Here is a 14,611-nt window from a genome sequence, read left to right as displayed (position 1 = left end):
CACAGCATCCTGATCTATAACTTTATCACCGCTCCTTCACTGTTGCTGTGTCAATGCGACAATAAAAATCAAGTCTAAAATCCACCCCCTAACAACACTTGGATGCATCAATACTATATGGACGGTAGAGACTTGAGAAAGTTGCTCATCACTATCCTTCAAGGGCAATTAGGAATGGGCAACAAAAAGATCTTGACAATGCAGCCACATCCCATTAACCAAAAAGAACCTGCACCTGAGTAGCAACCTGAATTTTCTACTCAATCTGCCGACTGACCCCAGTTTCCTGATTACTGGTGGCTTGGGCCAACAGAGTTGTGGCTAGCTTCATACATTTACACTGCCTCCAGTACCCCTTGCAAGTGGGCTTTCTCCATATACAAGCAGAGAATGCATACCAAGCATCCATTCTTGAATTCAGTGGTCTTCCTTACAGGCCCATTTTACATTTGTAGATGGCACTAACCCCCACCAGGGTCCCTCTGTCCTCAAGACTCCAAACAGAATCCCATTCCTCCTGGGAATAATGTCAGCTGCAACATTCATACGTGGTCAGTATTGAGGGGGATGGTGAAACAAAACCAAAAAAAGAAAGAGAAGGTAAATTGAAATGAGGATAATAGGAGTGATGATACCAATAAAGGTTTTAGGGGGAAAGGGAGGGAAGAAACTGAGGAAGTCACTTTGGATAGGATCAGACGTGGAAGGTGATCAGAGACCGGTTTTATAGGAATGATGTGTGTGTGTGTGGGGGGGGGGGGGGGGGTGGGGAAGAAGACCATAGTAAATTAGGATTGAAGGTTGTGAAGAGTACAATTTGGAGTTGAAGCGCAGAAGAATAGAGCACAGACTGGCAGACTGACAGTGTGTGTCTGTGAGCTGGATTGAAGCAGTCAACATGTCAGAGAAACACGGAGGTAACCTTTAAAGAAATTATACTGTACAAAAAACCCAAATGCATTCAAGATATAAATCTAAGAAAAACAAGCACAGAGTACATCTTTTTCAAATCGATATGAAGCAGAGTGAAAAACTTGCAATTTAAAAAACAGACCCTCTAGTCCTTAGAGCAATTTTGCACTGTATCCTTGACTAACTTTATTATAGAGCACTGTGCTCTTCTTTATGTAGTATATTGACTTCTATGCATTTGTTTAATAACTTAATTGGGTAATGATTGTACTGCCCAGGCTGCTTACAATGCTAAGATAAAGACTGTTACTGCAGCTTTTTGAGGTTTCCAGCTTTTGCATGGTCACAGTTGCTGGAATCCTCATGCAATGCTGGTAACCTCAACGCTCTTATCATACCATCCAGCTCCACCATTGTGACCTATAATTAATGAAGAATCAAACTCACCACTGGACCAGTTTGTTGTCCAGCTACAAATACAGTGCTGGGAACTAAACATCACGCTTCAGCTACTCTTAATACTCTAATCATCAACTCAGGTTAATTCTCACTGTCAGCAGCAGACCTGCAACCATCAGTGCTGCACATCAAAATGAGCTCTCCTAATGCAAATGTGGTTACAATCTGACTGCCATGACTTCTTGGCCACTGTTGCCTTTGCAGCTTTGTCAAATCCTCCTCCTCTACCATAGCAATTCACAGACCTCTGAACCATTTGTTGTTTCTCTCATTTCGATTATCATTGCTTCCTTTGGTCCTACACTAACAGCGCTCATTTAATAATCTCCTGTCCTGCACCTAATCAAACATTATTTGTCGTTTTTTTTAATTCCCTGCTTCTGTTCTTCAGAAGCTGTTCACTTGTGACATCCTCCTTTCCAGACAAAATATAAAGCGCCACACTCTCTGCTCTGATCTCCAGCATCTACAGTCCTCACTTTCTCCTGAAAAAAAAAAGCACTGTCTAAAACATTAAGTTTCTCCTTTCTGATAGCATCTGTGCAGAGTGGAAGACTGCAAGCAATAGATATATGAGAGAGAGAGAGAGAGAGAGAGAGAGAGAGAGAGAGAGAGAGAGAGAGAGAGAGAGAGAGAGAGAGAGAGAGAGAGAGAGAGAGAGATCAGCACTAATCTAAGTGAGTCATGAAATAGGGAATGTCCTACACTTGAACCAATGTTTACATGCGACTCTAGCATTGTCCGGAGGTTTCTTTTGTTTGCTGTTTCAAGCATCTGTATTATTTATAATTGCACAGCTTTCACACTTTATTGAATTCCTAGTGAGTGATCTCTGCCTATAAGGTCTCACCGTATGCTACAGCAAATCTTGGAGAAACGCAGAGTAAAAACACCTCGGGTTTTTGACTTTCGTCCCATCTCTTTCAGCCTGACATCATTCACACTCAAGAGAGAGGAGACCGACCAGGCCAACTTTTGCACACAGGCAAGTCTTGGTTGAATTGCTCTCTGCAGTTCCATTTCTTCCCTGAATTACATTACCTCACATCAATTCCACTGGGGGCTACACCTCCACTGTAAGAATTAAATTGAATTGAATCGAATTAAATTTGCTTCATTGCCTCATATACTCAAATGGGCACAGTGAAAAGTTTACAAGTTGCTAAGGAGGTGGATTCTCAAACATAAACACCCAGTCAATGATCCAATGGGAAAGGTAGCTGGCCAAATTGTTCCTTCAGATTTACTGTGTATAGGCTCCACAGTAAACTCGCTAGCCCCTCACATTCATGTCATTCTTCAGCACCAATCTGGATGCAAAGGTACACTCACCACAAGCATTACTACCTCTGATCCTGTCCTCATCCATCCCACAGGTTATAGAAGGATTCACTTTATAAATCTTGACAAGACAGAATGACAATGGGCAGCACAGTGGCTCAGTGGTTAGCACTGCTGCCTCACAGTGCCAGGGGTCTGGGTTTGATTTCAGCCTAGGGTGACAGTGTGGAGTTTGCACATTCTGCCTGTGTCTGCACGGGTTTCTTCCGGGACCGCTGGTTTCCTCGGTCAGTCCAAAGATGCTAAATTGCCCTGTAATGTGCAGGCTGGGTGGATTAGCCATGGGAAAAGTAAGGTTACAGAGATAGGGTAGCAGGGTCAGTCTGATTGGACTGGATGGGCTGAATGGTCTGTTCCCGCAGTATAGGGATTCAATGAATAACTATGTCCCAAAAGCCCTCAATGCCCAATATCTTGCCAGCACTCAACATGCATAAAGCCATGAGGGTGGGATGTCAGAGGACAGAAAACGAAGTCCACATCCCTGTCCCTGGACCCCAAATCACAAGCCTGTACTGCCTTCGAGGAGGAGACAAAAAACCCAGTAGAATCAAATCCTTCCTTCAGAAAATAGCATTTCAACATCAGTTTGCTTAACCATTTGCCCACATTGGTGAATGCTCCTCATTTAGTAATTTAATACTTGGAGCACTGTATCCAACACTGAGCACACACAGGGAATGCCTGCTTGAGTGATAGAGAAAAGGCCCCAATTTAAATCGCTGGGTTGCAAAAGAAGCCATTATTTCACTCAAGCTGCACAATCATGGTTTATGGATGTCAGCTGGCTCCCTCAGTTTTAATTACTGCTTTTATTCTAAGCCACACTCTTTGCAAAATATGGTAACAGACAGTGGCAGTTGTTCCCTCAGCATTGCAGCTGAGTTTTGCAATTAATTTTTAATTTATCTAACAAGGGTATTGCATTTTGAGAAAAATAGAAGTCCCTTTCGCTACAGAAGACACAGGAATTCTCCAGAATAGGAGCGAGACATTCGACCTAAGATACCTGTCTCATTTTCATGAGTCTATTCAGGTTATTGGCCAATAACTCAACGTAATTGTGAGGGAGGATTGTGATGTCAGAGGTCCCATCGTTTCGATGATGTCTAGTTTGTCCAATATTAGTGGATGCAAAGTATGTTTTGGAATGAAAACAGGACATTCTCACAGGTTGACATTCAATACTGCAAAAAACAAACCCGTAAGACCATAAAATATAGACGCAGAATTAGGCTGTTTGGCCCATTGAGTCTGCTTCACCACACAGGTCATGCTTCCCTCTCCTGCCCTTGCTGCTACTGTATTTACATAGAGAATCGGTGAGTTAATTTGACTGGACGGCTACTGGGTGTTCTGAGTAAAAGGTAAAGTCACTATAGAACACAGGGTTGCTCTCCCATGAGTGAGAAACACTGGTAGCTGAGGATCACCATACTTCAGGCAAGGGGAGAGGTTCAGAAGGAGAGTTCCTCATGGTAATTGCAGCCAGTACAGGAATTGAACCCATGCTGTTAGCATCATTCTACACTAGGTCAGCTGTCCAGCTAACCAATGTAAACCAACAGCATGAGGTCGATTTCTGTTCTGGCTGATGGCAGGTTACCTTCTGATTTGCCCAACCCACTGTCTGACAGAGAGACATACACAGAGAGGGTCCCTCATTGGATTAGGACTCATTATCCACCTTCCAACATAGACACAAATAACTCCTAAAAGTAGCCTGTCAACTGCATGCTGCAGTATACAACAGGATGCTACTAATGTAAGCTCTATCTTTCAGTGATCACCTTCTCTGCTATCCTTCAGACCCAACAGTTTGTGTTGAAGCTGTAGCTACATTTAACTGGCTACCAGTGAGTTCCCACTGACGGTCCCATTTCCTATCTCCCCTTTTTGATGCAGTAGGATTGTGCTGTGCCTTACACAGTCAATATCACTGCCATAATTCACCATATGACCCCTTGGCAGAGGTAATAAAACAACTATGGGTCACTGTGGAAACATTTCCACAAGAAAAATTCAGTGGCATCAGGACAGAAGCAGAGAAAATTAGAAATAAATAATTAGGAGGGGGGGAAATAAAGAGAGAGACTGGGGAATATCCTGTTCTGTCAGCTCTCCCAGATTGGTGCACAAGAACGAACAAGGGTGCATTCCAAAACGCCTGCTGTTTTCATAAGTGACTGTGCAGGATGAAGCACAGCCTTTGCAAATAAAAAAAATTAAACAAACAAATCTTGCTGAGCCAGCCAGTTCTCCCCCTCCTTCCCTCCCACATTTCTTCCAGATCCTGTGGCCTTGCTAGAGCTTTGGTAGAGCAGACTGGCAAAAGCAAGAGATATTCTGCACCAAAACAACTCTGCAAAAAGTCACCATAAACATCTTCATTTAAAAAAAAAAAGACAGCATTTTTATTAATTGTAAAATAAAGCTCCTGATGTAACCCTGAACCACAGTTTCCAGGATTCTTCCCTCAACAGCTCAGCAGCACACAGGAAGAGTCCACCAACAGCAATGATTTGTTAATCCATTCTCCATGATCTTGTTCAAGGGATGAATGTGAGACAGGACATCAGAAATTTCTCCCAGCTCCATAAACAGTACCAGTAGATCCTTAATGTTCCCTTTACCTGGCAACCAGAGTCTCTTTTTAGCAGTTCCCCTAAAGAACACTTTTTCCATCAATGCATCACACCCTCCAAATGACACTGCAATGGAAGCAAGATTACACACTCAAATCCTAAATATGAAGCTTAACCCAAAAACATTGTGTTTTGCCTACCTGTAATAGTCAATCATGTTGCAAAATATTTTTAAAGCACTTTGAGGCAGTGGAGCTAGGTTTTAGGAAGAAAATTTCTTTTAAAGTGATTTTAATCTACAGAGAGAAACAGTTACTTTAGTTACAGGGGTCGAGTAATTAAAAAGAACAAATGAGAAAAAAAAAAGTTTATGGCTTTCTAAAAGAAATTATAGGCTTCACCCTCCATTCCTAATAAATTTAACAATAGGGTATTGAAACTGTCATGTAGCACTGACAATAAAACACATCATGACTTTTTTGTTAATAGAAGCACTGTATATCAGGATAGCTCAGAAGCACCCTCCAGTAACAGCTGGGATCAATCCACAATCACAGACCAAGTACATCAACATCTCAACACTATTTTGGTTTGAAAACACACACTCCTTCGATATGTTCTTCCTGTGGATTTTGAATTAAAACCAAATTACAAACAGGGGAAGTGGATGAATTTGTCAGTTCTGGGACAGGTGCGCTGAAGTGGCATTTCACAGAGAGGGAAAGGAATTGTCTCGCCCATTATCATCCCTTTTCTTCTCCTCAATATGTTGGGTCTCAGTGCATCTGGAACCAGAACCCAAAGTCTTGGTGCAAATGGTACTGTCCATATGATTGCAGTCCTGTAGATCTCAAGAGGACACCATACCAATGTCCTGGTCAAAACATCCATTCAGGTATACCATCCATAAAGATTACTAGATACAGATCACCAGATAAAGGTGCCATTAGAACTTTGATTTAATTCTCATAACATTTTAGCAAATGTCAAATAGTCAGGCCTTGGTGCAGTATTGCAGTCTACATTTCCCTTGGAACCCAGTCACTCCCAAATACCCTACGAAGTATTTGAGGCAGCTTAACTGTTTACCCACTGTATTTCAATGGGAAGCCTTTCTGCATTCCAGCCCAAGCAATGGAGATGGGCAACAGCCTGATTAGCCTTGACTGAATGCACCTTGTTTGTAGTCATAAGACCAGAGTAAATAAGCATTTGTTTCTCAGAGTTATTTGTAGCATGGGCATAGTAGTAATGCTGGAAACGTAGCAGTTAATTTGTACTCAGCTCACTTGCAAAAAATGAAATATTCAAGAGATAATCTGTTTTAGGGTTTTTGATTTCAGCAATAAATATTGACTAGGACATGAAGGATAACTTTTTTGCTTATCTTTATAAGGGCACCATATGATCTTTTCTAAACTACCTGACAGCAGATGGTTGCAGCTGAAAACCAACCAAATCCACTCCTGGTGTCCAGTGCTCACAGCCAAGAGACATTGATTTGATGCAGAATCAGCTGGTCATAAATGAGCAGATTTGAACTTGTGTCCATGGGTGCTGGTACATGCATCCAGCCTTTCTGTAATGAACATGCAGACAGTTCATCAGCTAAGTAGAAGAGGACTGAATGATAGACATGTTAATAATGAGAATCTACACTTAGGATGTTTCACCATAAGCGGTTAGCCATTTAGGACTCACTGGTTGCAATTCTCTCACCTTAAGCCTATGGATGTCCTACCATTATGTATGATCGAGGACAAGATCAATGAGATTTTGGACTTGGGGAAATCAGGTAAGAAAATGGAAGATATTTTTGAATGGTGGAACAAGCTTGAGGGGTTGTCTGTAGTATTGCTCACTGCAAGCTGGAGGGCTTTCTTTTAAAAGTATATAATGGCTAGAGAATTATAAATATTAGTTTAATGGCATTTTGCTAAAGTACAGCCACATCTCAAGTAAACTGTCCCATTAAAGTCATCAATTTGACTATGAGCCAGATTTCAACTGGAAGCCAGTGATCAGCTTTGCTTTCTCAACTGGCATATTTTACTCAAATAAAGAAGCGACAACAGTTGGGATTTCCGAAAGTCCTGTGTCAAGTGTGGATACCTCGAGTGTAGAAATAGACTGGAGGGGAGTGTCCCTTTCTCAGATGGAGGATCTGAGTCATGTTAACTCTTGAAAAAGACTGCAAGCCAAGCTAAAGATCAGCACTTTTATTTTTTTTTTAAATTGGCAGATCAAACAAATGAAATTGGGGGAAAAGACACCTGAACTACACAATAAATTTGCCCAGCTTGTCGGTGGTTTTTCCTGCTTTACTTTTATTTCAGAGGAGAGTTGTGGGGGAAAGGTTACTCTTGACATTAAATCATAAAGACATTTGAGATATATGCCCATTAATCTCATCACTTTTTATCTGGCGTCCCAATCTCTGAAGAAGGGTTCCACCTGAAATGTCAACTTCACCTGATGCAGCCTGGCTTGCTGTGATCTTCCAGCCTCCTGCCTATCTATTTTGGATTCCAGCATCTGCAATCTTTTTGTCTCGCCCCAATCTCTCTAACCCTCAGACCTTTGCTATTGCAAAAACAGAAGCATTCACCTCTCTGTGGTGAAATATTATTGTTGAGGATTCATCAGCGATGATTCATGGCCATTATTTCTGACCACCAGAATTCTGATAATTGCAGTGCAAGGGGTGGATCTTCAGAGCTATCCGAGCTTCTGTAAATGCACAATTTTATTAGAAGCAATTCAGAATGTAGCAAGATTACACAACTTGTTGATAAAGGTTAATCACTCATTAATACAGCAGTGCCCCAAATGTAACACAAACACCAGCATCTTGCTAGTTCTCTTCAACCATTCAGAAAAGTCCAGTGAGTAGATGTGGCAGAAGTCTACATTTTGCAATTGTGTCCAGGCAGGACTCCTTGAAGATTTTGGCTCCAGCACACAAGTGAAGGCATTACCTTTGCAGCAAAAGTGCCTCCTCAGTCTAGCAAATAAGCTAGTTCAAATTGCCATATCATCCCAAAACAGATTTTTAACATGAGACTCTCCATGGTGAGAGCACCCCAGGATTATCAGCATTAAGATGGAACATAAGCTAGACAAACAACAGAGCTTGGGTACAAATAGTCTGCTTATAATCAGCACTTCTGTAAAACAGAAGAAGATGGATTGAGGCAGTCAACTGTCAACTCTACTGATATGCTCAAATGGTCAATAGATTTTGCCAAACCCATCACTATCTGTGGAATTGTGAATTTTGGTTAAGACATTGACCATATCAGTAGGGTTGACAGTTGGCCGAGAAGTGAATGGCTGACATCTATTCAAGTTTTGAGGCATGACCCACGAATGTACATGTTCCAGCCATCGGCAAAGAACAGGTCCCCATACATATAATATGTAGCTTCAAGCACACGTACCATGATGCAGGCCCGAGTGGCAATTCTAATTTGGTCATCAGGAGAATTCTTTGCATACTCAGGATTATCCAGCAAATATTGTCCAAACATTGGACATTCCACCTCCTGATCAATAACCACAGCTCCATTTGTTGGAAAGCAAGGAATCAGGCTTGTAATTAAATGTCCCACTGCCATATGATCTACTAGCACTCATTATTTAGGCTGGCATATGAAAAATGGACTATTGGATATACAGTTCACACTTCTGTAACTGAACAAGTTAGGGCCTTTAAACAATGAAGTTGAAAAAGACATATGCTAAGCAATAATAAAGGAACTGTATTTATCTGATGGACAGTACAATAAAAGTTCAGATTTTACATAGCCTACAGAACAAAAGAGATGCTCAGACTGGGGAGGATGGTGTTAAAGCTTGCACTCCACATGGTACAGTAAGCATAGATGATCCTGGTGGTCATTTGCTGTTCTATTCAAATGGGCTTTGGTAAACTGGGAGAGATGTATCACAGCTGAAAAATGTGTTGCTGGAAAAGCGCAGCAGGTCAGGCAGCATCCAAGGAGCAGGAGAATCGATGTTTCGGGCATAAGCCCTTTTTCAGGGCTTCCTGAAGGGCTTATGCCCGAGACATCGATTCTCCTGCTCCTTGGATGCTGCCTGACCTGCTGCGCTTTTCCAGCAACACATTTTTCAGCTCTGATCTCCAGTCCTCACTTTATCCCAGAGATGTATCACAGTCTAAGCAAGCAACAGCCTGACACACTCACAGCATCATACCTTACACACAATGTCCCTTCAGAATGGTGAATGGATCAGTTCTCCTATGTTAACCACCTGGAGGTAGGCAAAGGCACACATTGTACTCTGGCTGTAAGGACTTCAGTGTCCATCAGAGTGGCTCAGCAACACCACTACGGGTGTGGGCTACAGAGCTATTCAGAGGATAGGAATCCTGCATGAATTTGCTACCTCTCACCTCCCCAAAGCCTGAAAACCATCTTAAAGGTATAAGTCAGGAGGGCAATGGAGTATAGCCCATTTGCCTGAATAAGTGCAGCTCCAACAATGCTCAAGTAGTCTAGGACAAAGCAGCTCACTTGATTGGCACCATATTCACGCAGTCCACCAGTGACAGTGTCGATTGTGCCACCTACATGCTCTATAGCAGAAATCAGCCAAAAACCAGAGACAGAACCTTCCAAACATCTTGAAGAAGGAAAGCAGCAGATACATGGGAACATGTAACCTACTGGCATCGTGATTCTAACAACTGGACTGCAGTGGTTCCTGAAGGCAGCTCACCACCACCTCCTTCTCAGGACAGCTACGGACAGGCAATTAATGCTGACCCAGCCAGCAATGCCAACATCACATGATGGACTAATAAAGCAAACCAAACCAGACTGGAAGAAATTGTTTAAACTACTTCATGAGTCAGTTACCAGAGTTAAAGTATTTGGCAAAAGAACCCCCAGCCCCATTATCTACAAATGCATCCTGCGGTCTGTCATAGCCTAGTTGATATCATAGGCTGCATCGCTGTGTAAAGGGCCATTTTGAAGTGATGGATAATCCCTCCATTGGTCCCTTGCTTTAGGAAATATGAAGGGAAAATAAAATTGTACATTAAATATCATTTAGTCTTGCCCACAGCAGGTACTGACAGGCAATTCATTCCACTTTACAGACAAAATAAAATTTTGATGGAGGCAGAAATATAATTGATAATTTCATCAGCCATGACCCAATCTCAATCCATTAACCACTTACTATTTTTAACCAATAGTGGGAAACAATCAGGAAATGAGTAGGAAAAGAGACTGTGTAGAACTGTACCAAGAGGCTCAGAAATTTCCTCAGCTTCATTTCCAGTCTGTGCTGAACTACAATAACACAGAAAATAAGACCAAGAATACACCAAATAGCCCACTGAATATGTTCTGCCATGTATTACAATTATGGCTTATCCGTAACCCAACTCCACTTTCCTGCCTGCTCTCCATATCCCTCGATTCCCATCAATAACTGAGAATTTGTCCATCCCAATGGACTCCATTATTCAATCATGGAGTATCCACAAGTTAAATTTATCAGTTGTAACTTAGTGGCATTGCATTTTGCTTTGGAGGTTGCGGATTCATGTTCCATTCTACAGCCTGAAGTACCATGTTTGGACTAATGCTGATCGAGTCCTGAACAGTCAGAGGGGTCATCTTTTGGAGGAGACTGTAAATTGCACCTCCACCATTCTCTCAGGCACATATTGCCACAGAGCGCAGTCGAGGCCAGGATGTTAAATATCTTCAAGGCAGAGATTGAAGGAATTAAGGGCTATGGGGAGAGTGTGATGAAGTGCACTTGAAATGCCCATCAGCCAAGATTAAGTGGTGGAGTGGATTTGATGGGCTGTATGGCCTTACTTCCACTCCTATGTAAGGCATCTCATGGCATTCAGTCAAAAAGAAACTAGGGTAGAGCTCCCTGGAGTCCTGAGCAATGTTTAATCCCTTGGCTAGTATCACAATAAAACAATTAGCTGCTCATTACCACAACGCTGTTTATGTGCACACATTGCCTGTCTCATTTCCTACGTGACAACCAAGACCACACTTCCAAATAGAGGTGCCTTATAAAACACTTTAAAACGTCCTGAGGCTGTGAAAGCAGTTGAACAAATGCTGACTGATAGCAATTGGATTCTGCTTGCCTCGACTCAGGGAAAAGACGGAACCTCTAAAGGTCAATGGGCAGTGATCCCTGATGGAGGTACCTGGATATGACCACAAGAACGAGAATGGGCTCCAGCACTTCCATTTTAAAGTCACTTCCCGACACAGTTGGTCAAGACTCAGCCTTGAAGAAAAGAAATAGATCAGCCAGCAAACCAAGGCACCAGGTAAGGATTTCCCCACCTGTGCCTCCCAGCTGCCTCCTTCCTTCCAAAAAGCACCCTAGCAAGTTACCAGCTGAGGAAGATGGAGATTTTATTGTTAAGTTCAGAAATCAAAGCACTTTGTGAAAAATTGTGTCTCAAAGTTGGTGCAGTGTCACTCTGTCAGGTAATCATCCTGCTCCACATACCTTACCTGGTCTGAAATCAGAAAATCTTCTTCCCACCCACCCCTCCATGGAAGGGAGGATTTGGCAAATACTTTTTTTTCCCCTCATTAATACTCTTTCCAAGTGTTGTGAGCTGGATTCTGCAATGTTCCTTTAACCCCTGGCTGGAAAACATTTGTCTGGCAGGATATATTTAGGTTATGGTGGAGTAATGTCCTCATCTCCCACCCTCACCACCCCCACCCATAGTTCAGAGCATCAGACTAACCGGACACTCTGTGCATTGACTGCCACATTCATCTGGAAAGACAGTTTTCCAGACTCTCTCTTCAGTTGGCCAGGTTTCTTTCTCTTTGTTAAGTAAATATTGCACACTCAGCTGGTACAAATGTCATTTACAAACAACACGCCACTTGCATGTGACATACTGGTCTTTCTTCGGATTAGAGTCCCATTTAGATTAGTGCGCTGTCAATTATGAGGGAAGATAGCGCGCCAGTCGCAGACAGGTACCTGGATTTCTTCAAAGGATTCCTCGATGTTGGTGACATGGTGCTGTTCGTGCAGAGCAGGCTCGTCGCAAAAGAAGCACACCAGGCATTTGTCGTTCAAGCAAAACAGCTTGACTTTGTCGTGGTCCTTACAAGGGAAGGAGTTCCTCTGGGCTTGCAGGATGGCGTCTAGGGGGAAAGCGCTGTACCTCTCCACGATATTAGACAACTTAAGGCTGGGGGAGAGCAAGGGGTCTCTGAACGTCCTCCTGCACTCGGGGCAGTCCCTGGAGCTGTGGTCCTGTCTGTTCCAATGTTCAGTGATACACTTCCTACAGAAATAATGTTCACAACCAAAGCTCACGGGGTCCTGGTAGATGCTGAGGCAGATAGAGCACAGCAACTCATCTTTGAGACCGCAAGCCATAAGAGCACAAAGAGTGGCGGGGGTTCGCACAGATCCGCTTGTAAACGAGGACCTGCCTGCTCTCTCTCTCTCTGGCCCGGTCTGATCCCAATGTCTCTGTGCGATCCTCCTTATTGCTGATCAATTTCATTCCAGGAAGTGTTCCTGCGGCCAGCACCAAACCGCCACCTCAGACAGAGGGGCGGCCGGCGTTTCGAGTAGGGGGGGGGGTTAAGAATCCACGGATTTCTTGCGATTTAGCCCCTTCAAGACATCCCTTCGCGTCATGTGCAGCTCAGATTGCGAAGGGAGCCCAGTCAGCTCCAATTCCCCCCAATGAAATGAGCGAAGAGTTCAGCTGCTGTGGACCTTTAAGGTGCGGGTTCCCCCTCTCCGAGGAAGTGGTTGTGCCTCGATTGTGTTATTGTGTTACATTCATGTTGCAATTCGCTACCTCCCCCCCCCCCAAAAAAAGGATAACGCAAATTCTTAATACCTGGTGCAGAGTGAGAATGTGAGGTTCGCAATGCCAGAGTATCCCCCCGGGAAAACGGTGCAAGACCCTTTGAACTTCACCGATTTTCTCCTCTCGCCTCAGGAGATTAATTAAAGAAAAAGCTCGAGCCAAGAGTCTGTCCATCCTTCTGCTTCCGAACCCCAAGGGGCAGTCTTCCTGCTGGTAGCAGATTGGGATGACTAACTTGCAGTTCGACTGTGAAGGCATCGCAGCCCAGCGCAATCAGGCAGCACGTGTCACTGAATCGAGCATTTCACCCTGGGTCTGCATTTTACTGAAAGTATTTAATGCCAACAAAGTAGACTTAAACGCAAGAAGCTGGCAATAACAAACAAAGGGGGGCGGGTAAAACCCTAAATAGCAATTATCACGTCCAATTTGACGAGGAATTACCTGACGTGGTTCTAAATTTACCTCCTACAAGTTAAAATCTGATTTCTTCATTTGAAGATTTAATTTGAGTTAATAGTCTCAGTTTAATGTTCTCTGTTCCCGTAAGCATCTTTCACACCTACCTTGGGAACACCACCCCCTGCAAGTTCCGCCCCCAAGCTACTCGCCATCCTGACTTGGAGATATATGGCCATTCCTTCAGTGTCACTGGGTCAAAACCCTGGGATACTTTCCCTAATGGTCAAAAATCACACAACACCAGGTTATAGTCCAGTAGGTTTATTTGAAAACACTAGTTTTTGCAGTGCTGCTCCTTCATCGCGTATAAAAAGCAGCACTCTGAAAGTTAGTGTTTTCAAATAAACCTGTTGGACAATAACCTGGTGTCATGTGATCTTTGACCTAGTCCAACACCTGCATCTCCACAGCATGGCTTCTTTAATGTTATTATGCATCTACCTACAGCACATGGACTGCAGCAGTTCGAGAAAGCAGTTCGTTACCACCTTCTCATGGGCAACAAGAGACAGCACAATAAATATTGGCCCAGCCAACAACACCCACATTTTGGGAATGAATAAATTAAACTCTTCGGTGCTGCCATTCCAGACTGAGTAGTCCAAGTTTAGAGTCATAGAGATGTACAGCATGGAAACAGACCCTTCGGTCCAACCCGTCCATGCCGACCAGATATCCCAACCCAATCTAGTCCCACCTGCCAGCACCCGGCCCATATCCCTCCAAACCCTTCCTATTCATATACCCATCCAAATGGCTCTTAAATGTTGCAATTGTACCAGCCTCCACCACATTCTTTGGCAGTTCATTCCATACACGTACCACCCTCTGCATGAAAACGTTGCCTCTTAGGTCTCTTTTATATCTTTCCCCTCTCACCCTAAACCTATGCCCTCTAGTTCTGGACTCCCCGACCCCAGGGAAAATACTTTGTCTATTTATCCTATCCATGCCCCTTATAATTTTGTAAACCTCTAAAAGGTCACCC

General features: G+C 43.3%; 1 protein-coding gene across 1 annotated transcript in view; it reads right to left on the bottom strand.

Annotated features, from left to right (window-relative positions):
• trim62.1 (tripartite motif containing 62, tandem duplicate 1) overlaps window positions 1-13,026 on the bottom strand; it is an 86,206-nt gene extending 73,180 nt beyond the window's left edge. Inside the window, exon 1 of the mRNA XM_043675619.2 lies at window positions 12,312-13,026. Within this exon, the coding sequence (XP_043531554.1) occupies window positions 12,312-12,716 (405 nt within the window). The 5' untranslated portion in view covers window positions 12,717-13,026. The remainder of the gene's footprint in view (window positions 1-12,311) is intronic.
• Between the last annotated feature and the right edge of the window lie 1,585 nt (window positions 13,027-14,611).

The sequence above is a fragment of the Chiloscyllium plagiosum genome, unplaced genomic scaffold (assembly GCF_037043375.1).
Source record: "Chiloscyllium plagiosum isolate Xiang-an unplaced genomic scaffold, Cpla_swu_hap1 HiC_scaffold_37, whole genome shotgun sequence".
In the NCBI taxonomy this organism is placed as follows: Eukaryota; Metazoa; Chordata; class Chondrichthyes; order Orectolobiformes; family Hemiscylliidae; genus Chiloscyllium; species Chiloscyllium plagiosum.
This window is presented reverse-complemented; position numbering and strand designations above follow the sequence as displayed.